Source organism: Rhinatrema bivittatum, chromosome 3, assembly GCF_901001135.1.
Source record: "Rhinatrema bivittatum chromosome 3, aRhiBiv1.1, whole genome shotgun sequence".
NCBI lineage: Eukaryota > Metazoa > Chordata > Amphibia > Gymnophiona > Rhinatrematidae > Rhinatrema > Rhinatrema bivittatum.
Window position 1 is genome coordinate 123,835,436 of NC_042617.1, and position 25,686 is coordinate 123,861,121.

The window sequence follows — 25,686 nt, forward strand, 5'->3', positions numbered from 1 at the left end:
AAAGCTTGAAACGTTTTTTGTAAAGTCCTAGTGATTTTCACCCTAATTTTATAACACTCTCTATGCAGATATTTTGTTTTGGTCCTGTAGAATTTGACCTGGTTTCTTCCCAACCCCTGGTACCAAATTGTACTATGTTATGCTGTCTCTTTACGCATCCTTTGACAGAGGATATTGAGCAGCGTTTTGTACTTCCGCCTGCCAAAATAAACCCTGATGTTTAAACCATAAAAATTTTTTTCTATTTTTATTATGAATACTGATGATAAACTCCCAAGAAAAAATAAAAATTCAAAATGAAGATGTTTGCTTATCAGTTAAAAGCAATTAGAATAATTAAATTTTATGACCTCACTTTTCTTCAAAACCCTCACTCCAACTCCCCATCCAAATTTCATCTTGCTCAATTCAGTGATGGTCTTCAGGCAGGGACCACACACCACAGCCTTAGGAACGCAGCATCCTGAATCTGGCAATAAGCTATCACTGTTGTGCAGTAGTTGAGAATTCTCCCTCTTCCCACTTCACTCAGGTGGCTTTGAACACACTGCCACCATATCTCCAGCAGACTTGAGGAGCAGAATTTGGACTTGGATTTAAATTGATCTGCCATATGTGCACTGCTGTTGAGACATCAGGCCAGCCTATCTGTATCCTTTTGGCTTGCATTACTTTATAAATTGATAGCATTTTATTTGAATTGTAAGGAAAAAGTACAACAGTGTAGTTCTAACAAAGAAATGTTGATAAATTAGTTAACATAGCTTCACCTGTTCATTATGTTTTTTATTTAAACTTGAAGTATTTTTGTTGAAATTAAGTTGTTCCTGTTTAGCTATTTTCATATTAGGGGTCTAATTGGAATGTTGCTATGCTCATTCTTACTGGATCCTCGTGTATTGATACATACTAAGCATTAATGTAGAAACAGATAGGTTTTAAACTAGTTGGAGAAGTGGATGTTGGCAGCAGAATGAAAAGGCATTATTTCGTAGTCTTTTAGTTTATAAATATTTTGTAGTGGCAACCACTGTGGAAAAAGTAGTTTAGTGTGTTTGAGTTGAGTTGCTCTATCTTGTTTTTGTGTGATATATGGCCACTGGTGGGCAGCAGTTTCCATTTATTCCTTGGTTGGGCCTGCTCTTCTATCACATGTATCGGCAAACCTAGGAAGTTTTGATTTAAGGCACCCTGAGATTGTCGCTGGGTGGGGAGGAGGGGATCATGCGCACAAACTTAACACTTTTACACTCGTGGACACTCATTCTCACATACATGCTCACACACGCTTCTCATTCACCCACATGCATATGCTGTCATACACACATCCACATGCACACTCAAGTTTCTCCTCCTCCATCTTCCACACACATACACACTTATTCTCTCTCCTTACCTGGATCCTCATTAACCACAGCAGCCTCCTTTTTCCCCAGGCCCATGGGACTAACGCTCCTCTTCTTCCTCCTGCAGCATCAGTCCCGACACTGCCCAATTCATTTTTCCTATGCTGTCTCATACGTTTGAATGTAGGAGGAAATAAAGCAAAACAAATCTTGACAGCAACAGTGGACCCTCCTCAGACCAGAGCGAGTGCAAAGCCAACAGAGAAAATGGGGAGGTGGCCAGCAGAGACCTTGGGCACAGGCTGTGGCTTACCTGTGGTGAGGGAGAGCCTAGGCCAGTGATGGCAAATTTCAGTCCTCAAGTGCCACAAACAGGCCAGATTTTCAGGATATCTACAATGAATATACATGAGATTTGCATACAATAGAGGCAGTGCATGCAAATGAACGCCAACTGCTCGCAATCATTGAGTTTGACTTTGCTTCCCTTGCTTATCCATGACTTTATTGGAAAAAAAACAACCCAGCAGCTTCCAGTGATACGCCTGGTGTTCCCAGCTTACATCTGTCACAGATCCCCATGATAGATGTACCTCTTGTGCTTGGGGGCATCAAGTGATGTCCGAAGTATCTGTGCATGGTTATGACATAAAAAGGACTACAGTCCTATTTGGAGCTAAGGAAGAAGCACGTTGGGCTGTGAAAGGCTGGCCCATCAACATTGATGTAGCTATATCAGATGTTGGTAATGTATCTACATTGAATGGTCTTTGTAATCCCTCAACATTGAGCATCAGTAAGGACCAGGAAAGCAGGCTGACACCTACCTTCTCCTACTTTAAAGAAGGCTACAGGTTTTGCCTGTTTGATTCTGGCATCAAGGAATTCCAAAACTGGGCATCAAGCAAGATCTGCTAAGCATTGTTGTTGAGAGTGGGAACATTCTGTCTGCAGCCATGAATCCTGCAAAAGCTGTCTTGTGGAAAGAAAAGCTATCTTCAAAGCAGTATTGAAAATTGTGCCAGTCTGAGTCCAGGTAGCAGCCATTTATATACATTTTTCCCATGAAGACGGGGCTGCTACTTTTGTCTTCTAATCACTGTTGGCATTGGCAATTTTCAAGGAGGAATTGAAGATCCAGCAGACCTTGGGCAAGGCATTGCGAAGCCTTGGTACTCTGGCATCAAGGGCTTTGGGACAGACGCAGAGTCCATCCAGCTATCTGGCAGCCAGTGCTGGATCCCAAAGGGGAATTTGCTTTGGTGGTGGTTGCCCCGATGGTGATCTTCAGCCCACTGAGGAAGAAGCTTCTTAGAGATATGGGATTTCTTAGGGTTCCAGGCCCTCACTCTGAGGACTTGTCTGCAGGATGGGCACCTTCTGAGTCTTTGCCACCAGCGTACCGATTGGGGGTCTGACTGAGTATTTCTGGGGGTATGGCTACAGATCTGGAGATGTCTCAAGAAGAGGAATTGACAGGTCTCTCCTCTAACCCCTCTCCTCCACCTGAAAGAAGGATATTGCTTCCAGCGGACATTTTCTTTTCCAGTTTTAATCAGAGGATGGGAGAGGTTCTTCAGAAGCAGTACAACAACCTTCAGTCACTGGTGGAAAAGGGAATGGAATGTCGAAAACGTATAGTCTGTTCAACCTTTTTTAACACTGCATCTTTGCCATGGGGATTGGTGTCTGCAAACTCACGTGCTCGTGGGCCTCAGACCTCTGATTTGAAGTCCAGGAGAAGACTTGATGTGCTGAGCACGGAGAGAATATCTTCAGATATAGGGTTAAGAAAATGTTGGTGCAGATCCATGAGCACTGTGTAATGCTTTAGCAGCTCTCCACAACCACTCCGGACCTGCATTCTTCTGCTAGGAAGTACCAGAGCATCCGACAGAGGAGATGCTTCTTCCAGCAGAGGGAGGCGTTCTTTCATTTTCTTGTTCCTGTATACAACATGCCCTTTGTGCTCATCCAAGGCAGCAGAAGACCTCTAAGCCACAGCTGCCATCCTAGTCAAAACATGGGGAGGGGGTTTTGACTAGATTATAGAGAGCATGCATCTCTGTACCTATGTACCTGTCAGAGGCATACTGAGGTTTTATTTAAACTGTTGGCCTAATATAACTTTGTCAGGATTTATTGAAATACCAAACAAAAAGAGGATTTTTTGAGATCTTCATACATAAAGTAGGGTTGAATTAAGAATCACTTATATTTGGTTAGAGAGAATCTTACTCAATTAACCATTAAGGTGATTAATACCCAATTTATTTCTAATCATTGGTCTTTCTTGTGTTTTTATGTCTATTTTCTCATTAATGCATTTAGAATTTTGAAAGGAGAAATTATTGCAGACACTTGTCTTGAGGTTCTTTATAATGTGCCCATATTAGAAGCCTTTCTGATGTTTAAAGCTGAAGATCAAAAGCCCAATAGCCCTTGTCACGATTCATGTTTCGAAAGAATCTTCCTTCATCAGGGGCTGAAAGTCTGGCCAAAACTATGGCAATGTGCATGTCTGTATCATTATATCCAAAATCTCCCAAAGTTTGCCAGTGAACAGAAAGGGCATCAATGGCATCCTCAGTATAATACAAAAAGAGTACAGATTTCATATATTGGAACTTCTTCCAAACTGACCTCCGGATCCCAGTTGGGGAACACTCTTTACTTCGGGAATTGCTTCAGAAGGAGCTGTCCAACCTCTTAGAGACCAATATGATCAAATTTGTTCCACCAGGGAAAGGAGAACATAAGCTTTGCCATGCTGGGTCAGACCAAGGGTTTATTCTGTTTCCAACAGTGGCCAATCCAGGACAACAGATTCCATCCCAGGGACAAGCAGTGGATTTCCCCAAATCCTCATTAATAATGGCTTATGGACTTTTTTTTTGTCCAGACCTTTTTTAAACCCAGCTACACTAACAGCTTTTACCACAAATTCTAGAGTTTTTAATTATGCATTGAGTAAAAAGGTTTTCCTGTCGTGTAGCCAGATGGACTCAGAACAAGTGGGTATAGTGTGCTCGTGCTAGCAGTTGGAGACGGATCTGACGTCAGCACGGGTACATATACCCCCACAGGAAGTGAAGCTCTTCAGTAATTTCCGTCTCCAAAGCAGTTTGGAGAGCCTGCACGCTCGCTGAGCGTGTTTCCAATCTACTTTCTATTTTCTACTTTCTACTTACTAAATTTCTACAGGAACATCGAGCCCCGCACTCCTGCGGTGATACCATTCAGTCCCTCCCCCAGTTGAGTTTCCCGGGGTGATTTCCGCGATCCCTCGGAGGCTTTGGCCTCTGTCCGGTGGCCGAATCGCGGCAGAGACCCAGCCCCCGAGCAAGGCTTGGGCGGGCTAAGAGGCGCCTCAGTCCCGGCGTGGACTTGGGAGGCAGCAGGTGCATTTCTCAAGCACGGCGGTGAAGGTATTTCCCCTCTCCCCCCGTAGCCGGAGACCGCCCTGGTTTCAGCCGGGAAGCGCCTAGGAATCAGGTAAGGCATACATCTCTTACTTTTGGTCTCCAAGGTACGAGGATCGGTGGCATTGCCTGAATCCGGCACGCCGCGGAGGTCGCCATTTTGTCGGCCTTGTTAAGGTATTGAGCGCCCATGATAGGCGCCTGTATCGTATTGAGCGCTACCAGGCACCTCGTCCTCAGGCCAGGAACCAGTCCTTTCGGCCCAAGCAGCACAAGAGGGGAGTCGGCTCGGGTTCAGGGCCCAGCCGCATTTCCCAATGAGAATCAGCCAATCCATCCGGGGGACGGAGCCATAGGGGGCAGGTTAACCCTCTTCTACCCCAGATGGGTCGAGATTACGTCTGACCAGTGGGTCCTCGCCATCATCCGAGAGGGGTATTATCTGGACTTCCATCACACCCCTCCAGACAGATTTGTGGAGTCCCCGTGTCCAAGCCACAAGAAGGCGGTATTAGAAGTTACCCTGCGAGGCTCCTGTCCTTGAAAGCCATAATCCCAGTACCTGCATGGGAAATGGATTCTGGTCATTATTCCATTTATTTCATGGTACCCAAGAAAGAGGGCACCTTCCGGCCTGTACTGGACCTCAAGTCAGTCAACCGATACTTAAGGGTCCCGAGGTTTCGCATGGAAACTCTATGCTCAGTCAAGACAGCAGTACAGCCAGGAGAATTCCTCACGGCCTTAGACTTGTCAGAAGCATACCTGCATATCCCGATCCATCCGGATCATCAGCGCTATCTACGCTTCAAGGTTCTGGGGCGCCACTTCCAATTCCGGGCTTTGCCCTTCGGGCTAGCCACGGCGCCGCGGACCTTCACCAAGGTGATCGTAGTGGTAGCAGCGGCGCTCAGACGGTAAGGAATCCTGGTCCATCCCTACCTAGACGATTGGCTGATCAGGGCGAAATCACGAGAGGAGAGCCATCGAGCAACCAACAGAGTGATCGCCCTTCTGGAAAGCCTGGGTTGGGTAGTCAACCTAAACAAGAGTTGCCTACAGCCTTCCCAATCACTGGAATACCTGGGAGTCCAGTTCGACACTCAGGCAGACAAAGTCAGTCTCACCAAGAGAAGGTTAAAACTGCAGACGCGTCTCCGGTCCTTGATGGCGGCCAGCCGGCCCATAGCTTGGGATTATCTGCAGGTTTTCGGCCTCATGGCATCCACTCTGGAAGTGGTACCCTGGGCAAGGGCCCATATGAGACCTCTACAAAACTCCCTGCTCTTTCGCTGGAGTCCCCGCTTCCGGAACTACTCCAGGCATCTACCTCTACCAGCCAGAGTGTGGACCCAGTTACGGTGGTGGTTGCAGCCCAACCACACGAACAGGGGATCGAAGATGTCCTCCCCCACGTAGATTCTGCTCACCATAGATGCCAGCCTGAGCGGATGGGGAGCACACTCTGAAGAACTCACCGCCCAAGGGCGGTGGAACAGAGAAGAAGCGAGGTGGAACATCAATCGCCTCGAGGCACGGGCAGTCCGGTTAGCCTGCCTGCAATTGGCTCACAGACTGCGAAATTGGGCAGTGAGAGTGATGTCCGACAACGCCACCACGGTGGCATACATCAACCGTCAGGGCGGAACCAGAAGCCGACAGGTGTCCCTAGAGATAGCCCCACTGATGGCTTGGGCAGAGGCGAATCTTCAGGACATCTCCGCCGTCCACATTGCCGGAAGGGACAACACCACGGCAGACTTCCTCAGCAGAGAAAGCCTAAATCCGGGGGAATGGCAGCTGTCGCCCACAGCCTTCCAGATGATTGTGGATCACTGGGGGATTCCGGACATGGACTTATTAGCGGACAGGTTCAATGCTCAAGTACCCAGATACTTCAGCCGCAAGCAAGATCCGTTCTCTCAAGGGATCGACGCCCTGGTTCAGCCGTGGCCTCCAGGGGCCCTGCTATACGCCTTTCCTCCGTGGCCCCTGCTGGGCACCCTTATCCACAAGATTCAGAAGTACCGGGGCCTAGTTCTTCTAGTGGCACCAGATTGGCCAAGAAGACCCTGGTACGCGGACATGAGAAGACTGCTGGCAGGGGGAGCCCCTTCCCCTGCCTCCGCTCAGGGACCTGCTACGTCAAGGTCCCATCCTTCACGAGGATCCAGCTCAATTCTCTCTTACGGTCTGGCCATTGAGAGGGCTAGATTGAAGAAAAGAGGTTACTCTGAGCCAGTGATAGATACACTCCGACGAGCTCGCAAGTTTTCCACATCCCTCACCTATGTCAGGATCTGGAGAGTATTTGAAGACTGGTGCGACACTCATGGCACCAATCCGCATGCGACCACAATCCCTATTGTTTTGGATTTCCTGCAAGATGGACTTCAGAAGGGTCTCTCCCTCAGCTCCATCAAGGTTCAGGTGGCTGCGCTGTCTTGCTATGGTCCCAGGAGGGATGGCAAGACCATTGCCACACACCTAGATGTTTCTCGCTTCCTGAAAGGAGTCAAGCACATTCGTCCGCCACTGAAGTGGCCAGTGCCTTTGTGGAACCTCAACATAGTTTTGGATTTCCTCGCAGGGTCCACCTTCAGACCCCTTCGGGGCCTGTCTCTCCGTTCTCTCACTTTGAAGATGGTGTTCTTGCTGGCTGTATGTTCAGCATGCCGCATCTCAGAGCTACAAGCACTGTCTTGCCGTGATCCTTTTCTCAGAATCACTCCTGAGACTATCCATCTTCGCACGGTTCCATCCTTCTCGCCTAAGGTAGTCTCACCATTTCACCTCAACCAGACTATATCCTTGCCAACTACGGCAGGTTTGAAGAAATCTGAAGAAGGGCGTTTGCTACGCCATCTCGACATCGGCAGATTGCTGCCCAGATATCTGGAAATGACAGAAACAGTACGAAAGACTGACCATCTGTTCATCCTTCACAGCGGGAAGAAACAAGGAGAAGTGGCCTCTCAGCCCACCATCGCCCGCTGGATTAAAGAAGTCATCAGAGCGGCCTACGTAGAGGCCGGGAAGTCACCGCCTCTACAAGTCAAGGCTCATTCTACCAGAGCCCAAGCAGCATCTTGGGCGGAATCTAGGATGCTGTCGCCTGCAGAAATATGTAAAGCGGCGACGTGGTCCTCCCTCCATACCTTCTCCAGGTTTTACCGTCTGGATGTCCAGGCCAGGGAGGACACAGCATTTGCGAGGGCAGTCTTACACTGTCCTCAGGCAGCCTCCCGCCCAGTCCGGGAGTAAAGCTTTTGTACATCCCACTTGTTCTGAGTCCATCTGGCTACACGACAGGAAATGGTGAGATTACTTACCTGATGATCTCGTTTTCCTTAGTGTAGACAGATGGACTCAGCATCCCGCCCAGCTGCCTGTATACATTGGTTTCACCGATTCAAGGTAAGCCTTATCACTTCTTACATGAGTGCGTCCACTCTACCAGGTGTCGACGCCTTCCGGTTGGGTATGCTGGCGGTCTCCAGCTACTATCAATCGGTCAGGGGAATCCTGTTTTCACTATTTCATTGATCGTCAGTACACATATATCCATAACAGCTTTTGCAAGGAAGATTACTGAAGAGCTTCACTTCCTGTGGGGGTATATGTACCCGTGCTGACGTCAGATCCGACTCCAACTGCTAGCACGAGCACACTATACCCACTTGTTCTGAGTCCATCTGTCTACACTAAGGAAAATGAGATTATCAGGTAAATAATCTCACCATTATTCTATTTGTTTTAAATGTATCACCTGGTAACTTCATTATATGTCCCCCTGTCTTTGTACTTTTTAAAAGCATAAACAGATTCACATTTTCCCGTCCCAGTCCATTCATTATTTTATAGACCTCTATCATATCTCCTCTGTTGTCTCTTCTCCAAACTGAAGAGCCTTTGCCTCTTTAACAGTGCAACAGGTGAATTGTTCCATCCCCTTTATCATTTTAATTGCCCTTCTTTGTATCTTTTCTAACTCCGCTATAGCTTTTTTGAGATACGGTGACCAGAACTGCATACAATACTCGAGATGAGGTCGCACCATGGAGTGATACAGAGGCGTTGTCAGAAAATATCTTAATATTTTGTGCTTTATTGATAATTACTTATATTTAGTGAAGTCAGTAATCAATTAGCCATAAAGAAACATGTTAGCATTTAATACCCATAAGCCTTTACTTTTAAAAGCCATGACATCAGTCATGGCTGTGCTGAAAAAGCTCCAGCACATAGCATTCACCTTTACCCTACTTAAGACCTCAAGATTTCACCTTTATCCCACTTTCAGACTTTGAGAGTACAGTTGTTTACCACTTTCTCTTATCTCAAGTAAGAAAGCACCTGCATTTTATGACATTGAGCATCCTAACGCAGGTGGCATGATTGACCATCCTAAAAACAGATGGCCAGTAAATTAAGCGTGACTCTTGTGACAGAAGGGAGTGAAAAAGATTTTCTCTTAGAACTACAAAAGAAATCCAATTAAAAATAAAAAATGGGCGAAGCTATAAACAGAATAAGAATAAATCCTATATTTTACTGTTCTGATATGAAAAATTGATTGAACCCTAGTCAAGGTCCCTAGAAAAGATGTTCTTCAAAGGCTAAAATATAGATGTGTTGATGGAAGAGTAACAGCTACCCTGGATCAAAGGGTCTTAAGTGTATAAAACTGGGAGCAGTTAGAAGGAGGGAGAGAGGTGCTACTTAGACTTTCTTCGCACGTAATTGAGAGAGACACAAAAGCGGGGTGCTTCAGATAATTGGTAAATATCTTTTATTCAAGTATATGAGAACCTTTAAATTGCTATTGTTTCTACATTGGCAGATGTATTAGAAATGTATTAATTTCTAAAAAGATGACATTAATAGACATTTATCTGATATTAATAATTTCAATTTCCTTATTAATGGCTCTTGCATTGATTGTAGGATATACTCTGGTAAAGTTAAGATTTGAACATAAAAGTGTTTCTTAGTCATTTAGAGATATTTATTCATGCCTTTCTTTATCTGAAATAAAGAAAATATTTTTACAATAAACTGACTGGTTTATTTTTGCATGATGTGCTGCATGAATTAATGGTTAATAAATTTCTGTGGTAGATTCGAACACACCTCTGAAAGTAAACTTTTTGTCTCAAGGCAGAAAGGGTAGGGAAATAGAAGTGGAAGTGGGATATTTTATCAAGGCAGGATTCCCTGGTTTTAAATTCTGCTAAGGGTAGAAGCCTCAATACTTCCATTCAAAATTTACCACAGCGTTAATGATATTTTCAATTTTATGCTCCATTCCTTTCCTAATTCCTTGCATTCTACTCCAAGTATTTCTGATTCCAAAGAAAACCTGAGGATTTTGTCCCATCCTAGACCTAAAGTCCTTGAACAAGTTTCTGAAAAGAGAAAAGTTCAAGATGGATTCCCTGAGCACTTTAATTCCCTTTTTGCAAACAGGGAACTGGCTATGCTTTCTCAGTCTTGAGGATTCTTACACCCATATAGTCCCATAATCACAAGAAATATCTCTATCTCAGATTCATAATTGGGGGACCGTCACCTTCAGTATTGCGTGTACCGCCTTTTAGCCAAGTATCGGCCCCACATGTCTTTACCAAAGGCCTTGCCTTGGTGGGGACACACCTGCATGCACTGGGAATATATGCATTTCCCTTGTCTGGATGATTGGCTAGTCAAGAGCACATTGTAGGCAGGTGCCACAGATCTGTGCAAAATCATTCAGGTACTGGAGTTACTGGGGTTCATAATCAAATACCCCAAGTCCCACTCAAGCCTATTATTTTAATTGTTGTTTATTTGGTAAACATGACTTGGGCAAGAACCTTCTTTCCTCAACAGAGGGCTACTACGTTGATATCTGCAATAGAAAGGATACAAGTACATCAACATAGGACATATTGAGGTTGTTGGGCCTTATGGAGTCAATAAATCCATGCAACTCCCTGGCATGGCTCCTTATGAGGAGAGCCCAGCGGACCCTCGATTTCTGGCTCCAGATCACTCGGGATTTTCAGAATCACATTCATATCATGCAGCTGCTCAAGGACTATCCTTATGGTGGGCCAAGTCTAATTTGAAGAAAGGCATTTTTCTAAATTCTTCCAATCCAAATTGTCCTCATCATGGGTGCATCCAACCTCTAGAGGCATGCCCATATCAAACAGTTCTGCACCTATGGGCTGCTCAAGAAATACTGCATGAAATACATTTCCTGGAGCTAAGAGCAGTTTTGTAAATTCTGAAGACTTTCTGAAATCATTTGGCCAACAGTTATCCTGGTCTGCATGAGCAACCAGGTTATAATGATTTAAATCAATAAGCAGGGAGACACAGCATTATACCTCATATGTCAAGAGACAGTCCAGATGTGGGACTGGGCCATCTCTCATGGGATGGTCTTCAGAACCACATATCTGGTAGGAGTGGAAAATGTCCTGTCAGACAGGTTGAGTTCGATCCTGGAACCACCACGAATGGTGATTAATGAACCAGATATTCTGTGTGGGATACACCCACGATAGATCTGATTGTATCCTCTCAGAACAGAGAGGTTCCATTCTTGTTCCAGGAAAAGGGCACAAGTAAGCCAGCCTCATACAGCTTTTGCCCTTGATTAGGGCAAGGGTCTTCTGTACACATATTCTCAGATACCACTAGCTATAAAGACTCTGAAGCCAATAGAAGACTAGAGGACCAAGATACTCACTCATAGCTTCCCTTTGTCTGAGAAAGATTAGTTCCTACTCCTGAGGGAGATACCCATCGGGAAACTGATCAGGCTTAGGAATTACCCAGATCTCATAATGCAGGATCAAGGCAGGTTGCGCTATCCCAATGACAAGTCTCTGGCTCTCGCTGTCTTGAGTTTGAGAGGATGAAACCTCAACCTCTAGATCTGTTAGAGAATGTCTGTCCTATTATTTAACTTGGAAGTCCTATGGATTGACATGGAGGTTTTGCCTTGCGGTATGAGCAAAGGGCCTTAGATCCTTTCTTCTACTCCACACAAAAACTGCTTAATTACCTTCTACATTTGTCTGGTGGATTCACCTCCTTGCAAGTGGCACCTACTGCCAATATGTAGAAGGTAGACCCATTTATTTATTTATTTAAAGCTTTTTACATACCGATATTAGTAGCAACATCATATCGGTTTACATTAGAACTAAACAGGTTACAGGGATTCCACCTGGAATAACAGAAGGAGATGCAATCTGCTGGCCAACAAAAAAAAACAGGTTACAGGGATGGGATGAGAGGAACCAAGGTGCAAAAAGGAACTAAAAGCAAGCAGAGAAAACTGCTGAGGTAAAAAGGCATAATAGTTGCAAAAAGGAACATCTCTGTACAGCCATTAGTTGTTGATTTATGTGGCGCCTACCTCATTTGAAGCTTCCAATCAGGCCTCCCACTGTGTCCTGGGTCTTCAATGTTGTCCTGAACCATGTGATGAAAGCTCCTTTTGAGCCCTTGTGTTCCTGTGACCTGAAGTACCTGACCTGGAAGGCTGTAAATTTGGTGGTGATCACTTCAGTTCACAAAGTCGGTGAGCTCCAGGCTCTAGTAAATTATCCCCCTTTCACTAAGTTTGAGAGGATGGTTCTGCGCACCCATCCTAAACTTCTGCCTAAGGCGATATCTTGAGTTTCATCTTAACCGTTTAATTGCCCTTTCAACATTCTTACCCAGGCCACATGTCCACCAAGGTAAACAAGCACTGCACAGTTTGAACTGCAAGGGAGCCTTGGCCTTCTACCTGGAGTGGACTGAAACCCATAGAGAGTTGACCCAACTTTGTTTCTTTTGACACCAACAAACTGGGGATTGCTGTTGCCAAGCACTGTGTCCGGTTGGCCAGCAGATTGCATCTCCTTCTGTTATTCCAGGTAGGCCTTAATCTGGTGGGTCTTGTCCCAGCTCTGTGTGAGCCCTGGCAGTATTGGTAACCCACCTAAGATTGGTCTCCATAAAGGAGGCCTACAAAGCAGCGACTGGCATTAATTTCCACACATTCATATTGTAGTGCAGTTTGGACAGGGGCTCTTGATGCGATAGTAGGTTACCAGAGTCTGGTGTGTAGAACCCTCCTAGGGCCAGTTTTTGTTTCAGGCTGCTCCTTGTAAGAAGAAAAAAAGGCCTGTTGCTAATAATTGTTTGTGCTTGACCTGCTTTTGTTCCCCTTTTTTCACTTGGAGCAGTCTGTAGCTAGGGATTCCCCACAAATGAGGACTGCTATCCTATCCTGCTTGTCCTCTGAGAAAGCAGAGTTGCTTATCTATAACAGGTTTTCTCTGAGGGCAGCAGGTTGTCAGTACTTACAAAATCTTCCTTCGTCCCCTTGGAGTTGGCTTCTCCTTCCGTATGCTAAGGAATAAAACTGAAGGAGGCTCCTGTGTGGATATGTGGCATAATGGCATGCTGGGCACTGAGGGGCAGTCAAAGTTCTAAAAACTTTGACAGAAATGTTCTGGGCAATGCCCCATATGATGATGTCACCCCATTAGTGAGGACTGACATCATGCTGTCCTCTGAGAATGATGAATAGGTAAGTAACTCTATCCATCATTTTGCATAAGCAAAACCACTACATTTTTCCAGAGCTTTCAGATTCAAATTGTAAAATGCATTAGTATGTGTTTTTAGAACTAAAATGTGTTAGAATTTAAAAACAAACTGCTGATCCATATGCAAATTGGCGAATGCGGGAAGTACTTCGTAAAATGTACAACTTTGAATAATGTTTCATTTTTTTAAAATTTAACTTAGGTTCATACGTTCTATGAAGCTGTGGGTTACATGATTGGTGCACAGACAGACCAGACGGTTCAGGAACACTTGATAGAAAAATACATGTTGCTTCCTAACCAAGTATGGGATAGTATAATTCAACAGGCAACAAAAGTAAGAATTAAATTATTCTTTTGATTTATTATAGTTTCTCTACATAGTTCACAAAGGTCAAGCTTGCAGGTGGGTTGATTGCATAACTAACAGTACTTATAACCCAAGTTAGATGCCATGTATTAAGTGTTATAATATCTGCAGGAGGTCAAGAGCAGTTTCCAGTATGGAAGGCCTCTATCTTTGTGTTAGAAAATATAATTATTTTAACAACTCCAGAAGCAGTTGAAAGAAAATAATTACAAGGCAATATTTGATAAATTTTTTACTTATTGATAATTATTAAAATGTGGGGTATTAGGTTTTATCCCAGGACAAGCAGGATGCTAGTCCTCACATATGGGTGACATCAGTAATGGAGCCCTATGTACGGAAAACTTCTGTAAAAGTTTCTATGAAACTTTTGACTGGCATCAGAGTGCCTACTGAGCATGCCCAGCATGCTATGATATTCCCTGCCACAGGGGTCTCCCTTTAGTCTTCTTTTTTCCGCGAAGCAGTTAGCCTCGCGGTTATTAGGAGTCCTGTGGGATTCTCCACAACTTTTTCCTCATGGAAAACTTTAAAAAACTTAAACCGCAAAGGGTCTCCCTTAGTATAGACATCGCGGTAAGTTTTTACCGATTTCGCGGTTCCGTTCCGTTCCGTTTTTCTTCCAAAATTTTTACCTGAGTCATAGGCCGTCGACGGCTGTCCGGCCACAAAATGACTACAGGCTTCAAAAAATGCCCAAAATGTGCGAGAAATATGTCCATCACAGACCCTCACCAGGACTGTGTCCTCTGCCTTGGTGAAGGGCATGATGTGAAGAATTGTCCCTTGTGCGCTACGATGACCTCGAAAGGTCGAAGTCTGCGGCTAGACAAAATGGAACAATTATTCAAAATACAGCTGGTTACTGCTCCATCTACTTCCACACAATCGTCTCCGGCTGGGTCGATTAGGAAAGTAGTCCTGAAAAAACGTCACTCAGGTGAGTCGGGAGACGCTCCATTTTCCTCCCCTTCACCATCGTCCAGGGCGTCAACATCGGGCAGTGAGAAAGCCCGCGAAAAGGACAAACATCGGCATCGTAGGCCGCATACGGCATCCGCTACCCCGATAACCGGCGAGCCATCGACGGATGACGGGGCACCGGTTAAGAAACCCCGGCTCCAAGGTAAGGCTTCCGAGCCATCGACAAGGCGATCCTCGCCGATTCCGGCGGAAGGAACCGTGCCTCCTCAGGGCTCTGAGGATATACTGATGTCGCCACCACCGCCTCCCCCCATGGGTGCTCTGTTCACACCATCCATGCGGGCGGAACTTGACGTTTACATACGCCAAGCGGTCAGGGATGCCTTCGTCGAAGCGATGCCGCGACCTGCTACACCGGTTCTGCCATCGACACCGATCGTAATAAGATTGCCGATTCCATCGCCAGTACCGCCGATGCCGAGGAAATCACCGCAATCATCGATGACGTCGGTTCCAGGACCGGTGCCTTCCATGCCGCAACCAGCAATGCCTTTGATGCCGATGCCTCAGATTCCATCGATTCCAATGCGGCCACCAACCCCGATGGCACCGTCGGTGCCAACTCATGATTCGTCCATTTTTCAACCTTTGATGGACAGATTGGACTCACTTATACATGCCTTTTCCTCTTCACCACAAGATCCAGGTTCTGATCATCATCAGGAACCATTACCAGGTCCGTCAGGTGTCATACCACCCAACAGGCCGCAAACACCACTCTCTAACACCCCTTTTAAGCCTCCTAGGCCAACAGGGCATCCTCTGGACTCTAGTGACTCAGAATTTTCATCTGGAGAAGATATCCTCTCTGAGCCTTCACCACCAGAGGACAGAAGAAAATCACCACCGGAGGATCTTTCATTTTCAAATTTTATAAAGGAAATGTCTGAAACAATCCCTTTCTCCCTCCTTTCAGAGATAGACAGCAGACAAAAAACTTTGGAGGTTCTTCAATTCGTAGATCCTCCTAGGGAAATTCTTGCCATTCCAGTTCACGAGGTCTTACAGGAATTGATGTACAGAATGTGGGAGCACCCTGGGTCTGTGGCGGCAGTCAATAAGCGTGCTGATGCCACTTATCTGGTTCAGCCCATCCCAGGGTTTCAAAAAACTCAATTATCACATCAATCAGTGGTGGTCGAGTCGGCCCAGAAGAAGGCCAAGAGGTTAAAACAGCATGCCTCCACACCTCCTGGGAAAGATAACCGGTTCCTAGACAATCTAGGAAGAAAAATATTCCAAGCTGCCATGCTGGTATCCAGAATAAATTCTTACCAGCTTTTTATGAATCAGTACCAGCGAGACCTGTGGAAACAGGTGGAAACACTGTCACACCAACTACCTGACCAACTTCAGGACGGATTGCTAAGACTCGTGCACAAGGGCCTAGAGGCAGGTAAACACGAGGTTAGGGCTACATATGATTCCTTTGAGACGGCCTCCCGATTGTCAGCGTCAGGAATCACAGCCAGAAGATGGGCCTGGTTAAAATCATCGGAGCTGAGACCAGAGGTACAAGAACGCTTCGCAGACCTGCCTTGCCTGGGGGAAAACCTCTTTGGTGATAAAGTCAAAGAGGCGGTGGCGACGATTAAGGATCACACTGAGACCCTTAAACAGCTGTCTCAGCTGCCACAAGAGTTACACCAACCTTCTAGGAGGCTTCCAAGAAGGGAACCAAGGAAACCATATTATCGCCCTAGGCGATACTATCCTCCAACCACCAGACCTAGACAACAACGGCCTGCTCAACGGTCACAACCTCGCCAGAGACCTGCTAGGCCTCAGCAGCCTCCGCCTGCGGCGTCCACTTCTGGATTTTGAAATCCAACCAGAGAGCAAGAGTCATTCCCAAAATCCATATCCACAATTACCTGTAGGAGGCCGAATTTCTCATTACCATCAAACTTGGACCTCCATTACCACAAACCAATGGGTACTCTCAATTACAACTCAAGGGTACCGCTTGGATTTCCTCACTGTACCAGACGAAAATCCTCCTCTTCCATCTTGGACAGTGTCTCATCACTACACAATTCTACAAGCAGAATTATCCACCCTTCTGACTGCCAGGGCCATAGAAAGAGTTCCCAGGCCTCAGTGGGGCAGAGGATTCTACTCCCGATATTCCTCATTCCAAAGAAAACCGGGGGCTTACGTCCTATCCTGGATCTCAGAAATCTCAACAAATTTCTAAAGAAAGAAAAATTCAGAATGGTGTCATTAGGCACCATGCTACCTCTTCTTCAAAAAGGAGATTGGCTCTGCTCTCTGGATCTTCAAGACGCTTACGCTCACATTCCCATTTTTCCTCCTCATCGACAATACCTGCGATTTCTGGTGGAAGGTCAACACTTCCAATATAGAGTACTGCCTTTCGGCCTAGCCTCAGCACCTCGAGTGTTCACAAAGTGTCTTGCAGTAGCGGTGGCACATCTTCACAAGCAAAGAGTACATGTATTTCCCTACTTGGACGATTGGCTCATCAGAAGTCAAACACAAAGCGGAGCTCTCACTTCTCTCCATCTCACAATAAAATTGCTTCACTCCTTGGGGTTTCTCATCAACTACCAGAAATCCCATCTCACACCATCTCACCAATTACAGTTCATAGGTGCGGATCTCAACACCATCACAGCAAAGCTCCTTTCTTCCAAAAGACCGTGCTCAAGCGCTCGTTCTCCTAGCGCACTCTGTTCGCAATCAGTCTCGAGTTACAGCTCATCAGTGCCTCACCCTACTCGGACACATGGCCTCAACAGTTCATGTCACTCCCATGGCCAGACTCACCATGCAACTAACGCAATGGACACTCAAATCTCAATGGATTCAAGCCATTCAACCATTGTCCACTCCCATTCATATCACACAAGATCTAAGATCATCTCTTCTCTGGTGGACATCCGTAATCAACTTGCTCAAAGGCCTGCCTTTCCAGCAACCAGTTCCACAAGTGACTTTAACTACAGATGCGTCAACCTTAGGGTGGGGAGCGCACATTGCTCACCTAAAGACACAAGGCACATGGACAAAACAAGAAGCCTCCTTTCAAATAAATTTTCTGGAACTTCGAGCTATACGCTATGCTCTACATGCATTCAAGGACTGCCTTTCAAACAAAACTGTTCTAATCCAAACGGACAACACAGTAGCCATGTGGTACATCAACAAGCAGGGAGGCACAGGCTCGTACCTCCTGTGTCAGGAAGCAGCTCAGATTTGGGACTGGGCCCTAGCACACTCAATTCTTCTACGGGCCACCTGCCTAGCAGGCATCCACAACACAGTAGCGGATCGCCTCAGTCGTCACTTCCAACCACACGAGTGGTCTCTGAACCCATCGCTAGCAACCAAGATATTTCAGCGCTGGGGCCAACCAACAATAGATCTCTTTGCATCCCACCTGAACTACAAAGTGAACAATTACTGCTCCCTCCTCTGGCAGTCCAACAGCCTACCAAGGGACGCCTTTGCTCGCCATTGGAGTTCAGGCCTGTTATACGCGTATCCTCCGATACCACTCATAACCAAAACACTAGTGAAGCTACAACAGGACAAGGGGACAATGATACTCATAGCCCCATATTGGCCTCGACAAGTATGGTTTCCCACACTGCTAGATCTCTGTCAGAAATCCCATTCGCCTGGGAGTAGCTCCCAATCTGATAACTCAGGAACAGGGCCAGTTGCGCCATCCCAACCTTCAATCCCTGTCCCTGACAGCATGGATGTTGAAAGCTTGATCTTACAGCCTCTCAACCTTCCAACCACTATATCTCAAGTACTTATAGCTTCACGTAAACCTTCCACTAGAAAGAATTATTTCTACAAATGGAAAAGGTTTACATTGTGGTGCACTAACAAAGATTTAGATCCTTTCACTTGCCCCACTACCTCGCTACTAGATTACCTTTACCATCTCTCAGACTCTGGTCTTAAGACATCATCGGTAAGGGTACACTTAAGTGCAATCTCAGCTTACCATAATAAACTGGGAGATGCACCCATTTCTGCACAGCCTCTCGTGAGTAGATTCATGAGAGGCCTAACTCACATTAAACTTCCAGTTCATTCCCCAAGCATACAATGGGACCTGAACGTAGTATTAACTAGGCTTATGCGTTCTCCATTTGAACCCATAAATACCTGTGACCTTAAATACCTTACTTGGAAAACGGTATTCCTCATAGCCATTACATCAGCTAGAAGGGTCAGTGAATTACAAGCACTAGTCACATACGAACCTTTTACAAAGTTCCTACATGACAGGGTAGTCCTCCGGACACATCCAAAATTCCTTCCTAAGGTTGTCACGGAATTTCACTTGAACCAATCCATAGTTTTACCAACATTCTTTCCTAGGCCTCATTCCCATCAAGGTGAAAGAGCCTTACACACTTTGGACTGTAAGCGTGCGTTATCCTTCTATTTAAACCGCACAACAGCCCAAAGGAAATCCAGTCAGCTGTTTGTATCCTATGATCCAAACAAACCAGGTAAAGCAGTGGGTAAGCATACTCTGTCAAACTGGCTAGCAGATTGCATACAATTTTGTTATGAAAAAGCAGGCCTTACTCTTCAAGGGCGAGTAAAAGCACACTCAGTCAGAGCAATGTCCACTTCAGTAGCACACCTTCGCTCTGTACCTATTCTGGATATTTGCAAAGCAGCAACATGGAGTTCTCTTCACACTTTCACGGCTCACTACTGTTTAGACAAAGAAGGAAGACAAGATTCAGCCTACGGACAATCCGTCTTAAAGAACTTGTTTCCAGTCTAATCCCAACTCCTTCTACATCCAACCTGCTGTGATCTTCGGCTGATTCATTTCATCAACAATACTTCACTGTTGCTTCACTACAAAATGACTCAGCCTCTAGCTTGCTAATCACCCATATGTGAGGACTAGCATCCTGCTTGTCCTGGGATAAAGCAAAATTGCTTACCTTGTAATAGGTGTTATCCCAGGACAGCAGGATGTAGTCCTCACGAAACCCACCCGCCACCCCGCAGAGTTGGGTCCGCTACGTTTTATTATTTTATTTTTGGCTAACGCTATTGCTACAAACCAAGACTAAAGGGAGACCCCTGTGGCAGGGAATATCATAGCATGCTGGGCATGCTCAGTAGGCACTCTGATGCCAGTCAAAAGTTTCATAGAAACTTTTACAGAAGTTTTCCGTACATAGGGCTCCATTACTGATGTCACCCATATGTGAGGACTACATCCTGCTGTCCTGGGATAACACCTATTACAAGGTAAGCAATTTTGCTTTATTTCAACAGAAGTTTGTCTTTTTTCAGATGATACTAGATCCTGCAGCAGGGTAGACAGACAGTCTTGAGTGATATATTTGATCTCTGGGTTGCAGAACAGTGTGATATGGCAGTGGCCAGAGGAATGCAAGGGTGCATAGGAAAAGGTATAAATAGAAAAAGTAGGTGGTGATATCCCTGTATAAATCATTAGGTGAGGCCTTATCTGGAGGATTGTATTCAATTCTGGAGGCCGAAGCTAAAGAATATACAGTATATGTGTGTGTGTCTGTGTGTATATATATATATAAAGATATATATATATTTTATATATATATATATATAGAGAGAGAGAGAGAGATATTTAGAGTAAAGGCAGTTCAAAGAAGGATTACACTAAAATGTTGCAGAGTCTGTACCATAAGCCCTATAAAACAGGACTTAAGGACCTAAATAGGAGTTGAGGGTATGATAGGTATTTATGTATACCAAAGGTGTAAAGAATATACAAGAAACATTTTTCAGTCGTAAAATAAGTTCTATAGCAGGCATCCCCAAACATGGTAAGGGCTGCAACCAACTTGAATTTTCAGGCTTTCCACAATGAAAATGCATGAATCTATTTTACATACAGTGGAGGCAGTACATGAATTTTCATTGTGGAAATCCTGAAAAACTTCTGGGTTGCAGCCCTCAAAGACCAAGCTTGGAGACCCCTGTTGTAGAACAAGAAAATGATTTTGGGGCTAGACTAAAGTTATATTAGGAAATATTTCTTCACCAAAAGTGTGGTGGATGTGTGAAACAGCTTCCTTGTAGAGGCAAAGCTAACAAAGTTCAAGAAAACATGGGATAAGTACAGTATATCCTTAATTGTAAGGAAGTAAAGTAAAGGTAAAGCCAGAGATCAAGTAAGATCTACAGTGTTCTCAAAGAAAACTAGACATACTAGATGGCCCTAAAACCTTTTTTTTTTTTTTTTCTAGAAAAACAACTTATTTGTGAGGTTCTGTTTTCAGCCAAGTAAAACAGGGCTGATCAGGGCACCAGAGTATTCTGTTAATTTATATTTCATTCATAGCTTTGAATATTTACTCATCAGTCGTGACTATTTAAAAAAAAAAAAAAAGGTAGATCTTAAACATGTGACATCAGCATTCTTATTCTTTGCTAACTGTATGTAGTATAGTGGTTCTCAACACAAAGCATACCTAGCCAATTTGGGTTTCTCTGAGGACAGGCAGGATGGCAGTTCTCACACATGGGTGATATCAGATGGAGCCTGGCACGTAAGTTTTACCTCAGAGCTTCTATAAGTTTTGAGTATGCCCCATTGGGCCTACATAGCCCTGACAACTCCCTTGTGGGAATCCTCAGTCTCTTTTTGTTTGCACAGCCTGTAGGACATGGTTCATCTCTCAGCTACTACAGTGGTTTCAGTAAGTGCCCCCTGTGCAAATGTATCATGTCTATCATGGATCCTCAAGATAGATATGTGCTTTGCCTTGAGGCCAACTGACCTCTCATGCTGCTCTCTGTGTGAGACTGTGACCCCTAGAGCAGAGCTTTCCAAACTTTTCATGTTGGTGACACACTTTTTAGACAAACATAATTTCGGGACACAGTAATTCAGTCTACTAGCAAACCAGAGGTTAAAGGTTAAACGAACAAAATGTATTTCGACAATTTACGTATGTTTCCTTAAATATATACATGATAAAATGTTTCACGACACAACCTATCTTGTGAAAACCTTTCATTTATATTAAAAATATATAATATTCCAAGATTAATGTTATTGTTATAATTTATGAATAACAATAATAAAACAAAGTTATTGTGTTATTCAATTTACCTCTTTAATGAGATATATGAGCTTGATGGGATGAACACAGCTTTTGAATATTTGGTGTTAATAAAGTCCAAAGGGTCTTCTGCGTAATTTTAAAAAGCTGGCCAGTTTCACACTATAAAATTGATAGCCTCATTCAACTAATTATATATGGCTATGAGAGAGAAGTCTGGAATTTATAGGAAGGGACAGAATGTCAATATAAATCCTGCACCTCCAGTTCTGTAACTCTGTGCATCCACTGAAATTCCCCCAAACAATGGAGCTTGAATGTTTCCCTTACAGCTCATCATACTGAAAGATATTTTCAAATGCTGGTGTCACCTCACAGTAACAGCAGCACAAACACCTTCCACTGCCAGGCACATTGTGAACTAAAATAAAACCTCGTAAAAAAGACACTCAAAATCTATACTGCAATCCCATTGTAACATAACAGTAATAACACCAAGGACTCAAACAACAATAACCCTACCTGTGAAAAAGCAAGGGTAAATATTACACTGGGTCCTAGAATACCAATACACCACCTACTGAGGAAACAAAACAAACCAGATTGCTATAGATCCCTATGCTAGCAGAATCTCTCATAATGGTCACACACACAGAGCAGAGACAGACCCTCACCAAATACAGAATACAAAATAAAGGAGCACAAATTAGACAAAAACTGAAATGGAAACCCCAAGAAGCCAGACTCTGTGTATTAACAATGGAAAAATAGAACCACCATTCCTCATAAAACAAATAAAATCAAGAAACAAAGCATCAGTTATAATAGTAAAACCATACTAATAAAAGAATATTTTAAAACTACTGATAAATAGAATTTCTATTAATTAAAATCATACATTTTTTACAATTTCCCAAACACCAATAAAATATTTCAAAACAGCACATATATCAAATAACACCCAATAATTAAAACTAATAAGGATTTTAAAAAGCCCCTGCTGTCCATACGTGGGAGCTCTTGATTTCCAGTCACCCTGATATTGTCCAGGATTAGGAGGTTATCCTCTCTCACACAGACTCACATGTCCATTCTCTCTCACACATACACTGTCACATACATACACATTCGTGCTTTTATACCCACCATAACCTCTCGCTCTCACAGACACTGACACACTCTCAGGCTCTAAGACACTCTCTCCCCCTCCACACACACCCTCCCACACAAACTCTTACTCCCCTGGATTTTCTCATACACACTCTCTCTGGCTCCCTCACGTACACACAAACACACACACCCAGGCAAGCTTCCAGTCATTCTCACACACTGAAACTGACCCCCAGGCAGGCTCCCATTCATTTTCACACCACTCCCTCACCATCCCCCAGGCATGCACAAATTCATTCTCACACACACAGACCCCCAGGCAGGCACCAATTCATTCTCACACACACACATATACTACACACTGCCGGCACCTATTCTCACAAATACAAACCCCAGGAAGACACCCATACATTCTCATACACAGACACACCCTCAGGCAGGCACCCATGCATTCACACACATACACCCCTAGGCAGACTCCCATTCATACACATGCACACTAAAGGCAGACCCCCTCTCTTTCTTTTGCCAGCAACCTCAGAGCCTCTCTCATTCCTCTGCTGCCACTGTCACTGATGCCGCATGGCTATTGGGGAGGCGCTGATTGCTGCTATTGGCACGGAAGCCCATTCTGCTGCCTCCTCTGTGCAGGCCCCGTGGTTTTCCACTTCCTCCATGTTGATCTCGTACATTGTGAGATCCGCATAGAGAAAGTGCTACTCTTGCACATTACCAAAGATTACATGTGCCAATCAGTAAAAAGTAATTTATTTCTTTTTTTTTTACCTTTGCTGTCTGAACTTAGTTTTCTAATCGGTTGGTCACAGGCTTTTTTGTTCCACCTCCCCTTTCTTATTTTTTTGCCAATTCCTTTCATATTGTCTTTTTTTCTATTTCTTTTCTCTCCATCTGTCTTCTTCCCTCAAACATTGTCAGGTTCTCATTCTCATATGCTTTCTCTCTCTCTCTCTCTCTCTCTCTCACACACACACACACACACACACACACACACACACACACACACACACACACAAACATTCAGGTCCTCACTCCCACACCCAATCTCTCAACGCACCTCATACACGCAACCCAATCTCTCAACGCACCTCATACACGCAATCCAATCTCTCAACGCACCTCATACATGCACACACTCTACGGGCCCTCAGCCTCTCTTACCTCTGGGCCTCCTCTTCACGGGTCGCTGCAGGACGGGCTCTGCAGCGGCCCTGATCTTTTCGGACCGATCCGCGGTGGGGGCCTTCTCCTCTTCTCACACGCTGTAACGACGCTGCTCCTCTTCTGCACGCGGCTGATGCTCCTCCCCCTTTCTGCCCTTGCGGCTCCGGCAACATTTTCCTTCCGGGGCCGCGTGGGCAGGAAGGAGGCGGAGCATCTGCACGTTTCGACGTGACCTTGTTCTTCAGGCCGTGGTGAGGTGAGCTCCACCACGGCCATGCCGATCTTCCTGCTGTGTGTCCGCGGCACACAGCACAGCAATTCTTTACTGCTCAGCCGCCAGTGGGATGAGGTCCACCGGCGGCCGCATTGGCTCCCACTTACCCAGGGGTCAGGAACCTTTTTGGCTGAGAGAGCCATAAACGCCACATATTTTAAAATGTAATTCCATGAGTGCCATACAATATGTTTAAAACTAAGTACAAGTAAATGTGTGCATTTTATGTAAGATCACACTTTTAAAGTACAATAAGTCTCTGAAAATATTACACCAGGCCTTAAGACACCAACACATCTCCTATTAGGAAAACGGACCAAGTCAGGCTGCTATAGAGTCCTACACAGAAACTACACGCCAGCAGAAAACCTCACCTGAATCACGTGCTGTCCCTCACCTAACATAGAATAAAGAGACCAAAACGCATAACAAGAAGCATGCAGAAAAAAATGAATTGGAAACTGCAACAAGCCAGAGTCTCTGTATGCAGTGTAACAAAGGAAAAAAGAAACATCACCCATCCTTATAAAACAAATCAAGAAATATAAAATCGTCAGCAGTAAAACTGTACTAACAAAAAGAACATATTTCGAAACAGCTGATGAGTGGAATATCCAATAATTAAAAACTCATATAAAACATTTCCAGATACCAACAAAATATTTCAAAATAGCAGACACAAAGACCCAGTAATGAAAAATAATAAGGATACAAAACTTTTTTTGCTCTGCATACCTGGGAACGTTTGATATCCAGGTGTCCTGAGATTGTTCTGAATTAGCAGGAGGGAGGGGTGGTTTGTTTGGAACTTTCTCCTCTCTCAGTCACATACCAGCGCTCTCTCTCACACTGGCTCTCAATGACACACCTATACACACATGCTCTCAGTCACTCACATATACACATGTTTTTTCTCTCTCACTTATATAGGCTCTTAATTACACATTTACACACATGCTGTCTATCTTTTCACGCTTACACACAGACAGGCTTTCAATCACACACATACATGCTGTCTTTTTCTCTCACACACAGACTCTCATTCACATGCTTACAAACATGTCCTCTCTTTCTCTCATTTACACACAGGCTCTCAATCACATACTCACATGCTCCCTCACCTAAATCAGCTCTCAATCACACACAGACACACATTGTCTCTCTCTCTCATTTAAACACAGGCTCTCAATCACATACTCACATGCTCCATCACCTAAACCAGCTCTCAATCACACACAGACACACATGATCTCTCTCTTACTTATACACACAGGCTCTTAATCATACATACACATGATTTCTCTCACACACAAAGGATCTCAATCATACACACATACTCT

At 44.6% G+C, this 25,686-nt stretch overlaps 1 protein-coding gene across 4 annotated transcripts in view; it reads left to right on the top strand.

The window, feature by feature from the left end:
- The window catches only part of XPO1 (exportin 1), a 321,445-nt gene that overhangs the window by 183,906 nt on the left and 111,853 nt on the right, over window positions 1-25,686 (top strand). For all 4 annotated transcript variants that reach the window (XM_029593698.1, XM_029593697.1, XM_029593699.1 and 1 more), the window contains one exon: window positions 13,568-13,702. In XM_029593698.1, coding sequence (XP_029449558.1) covers window positions 13,568-13,702 — 135 coding nt within the window. The remainder of the gene's footprint in view (window positions 1-13,567; window positions 13,703-25,686) is intronic.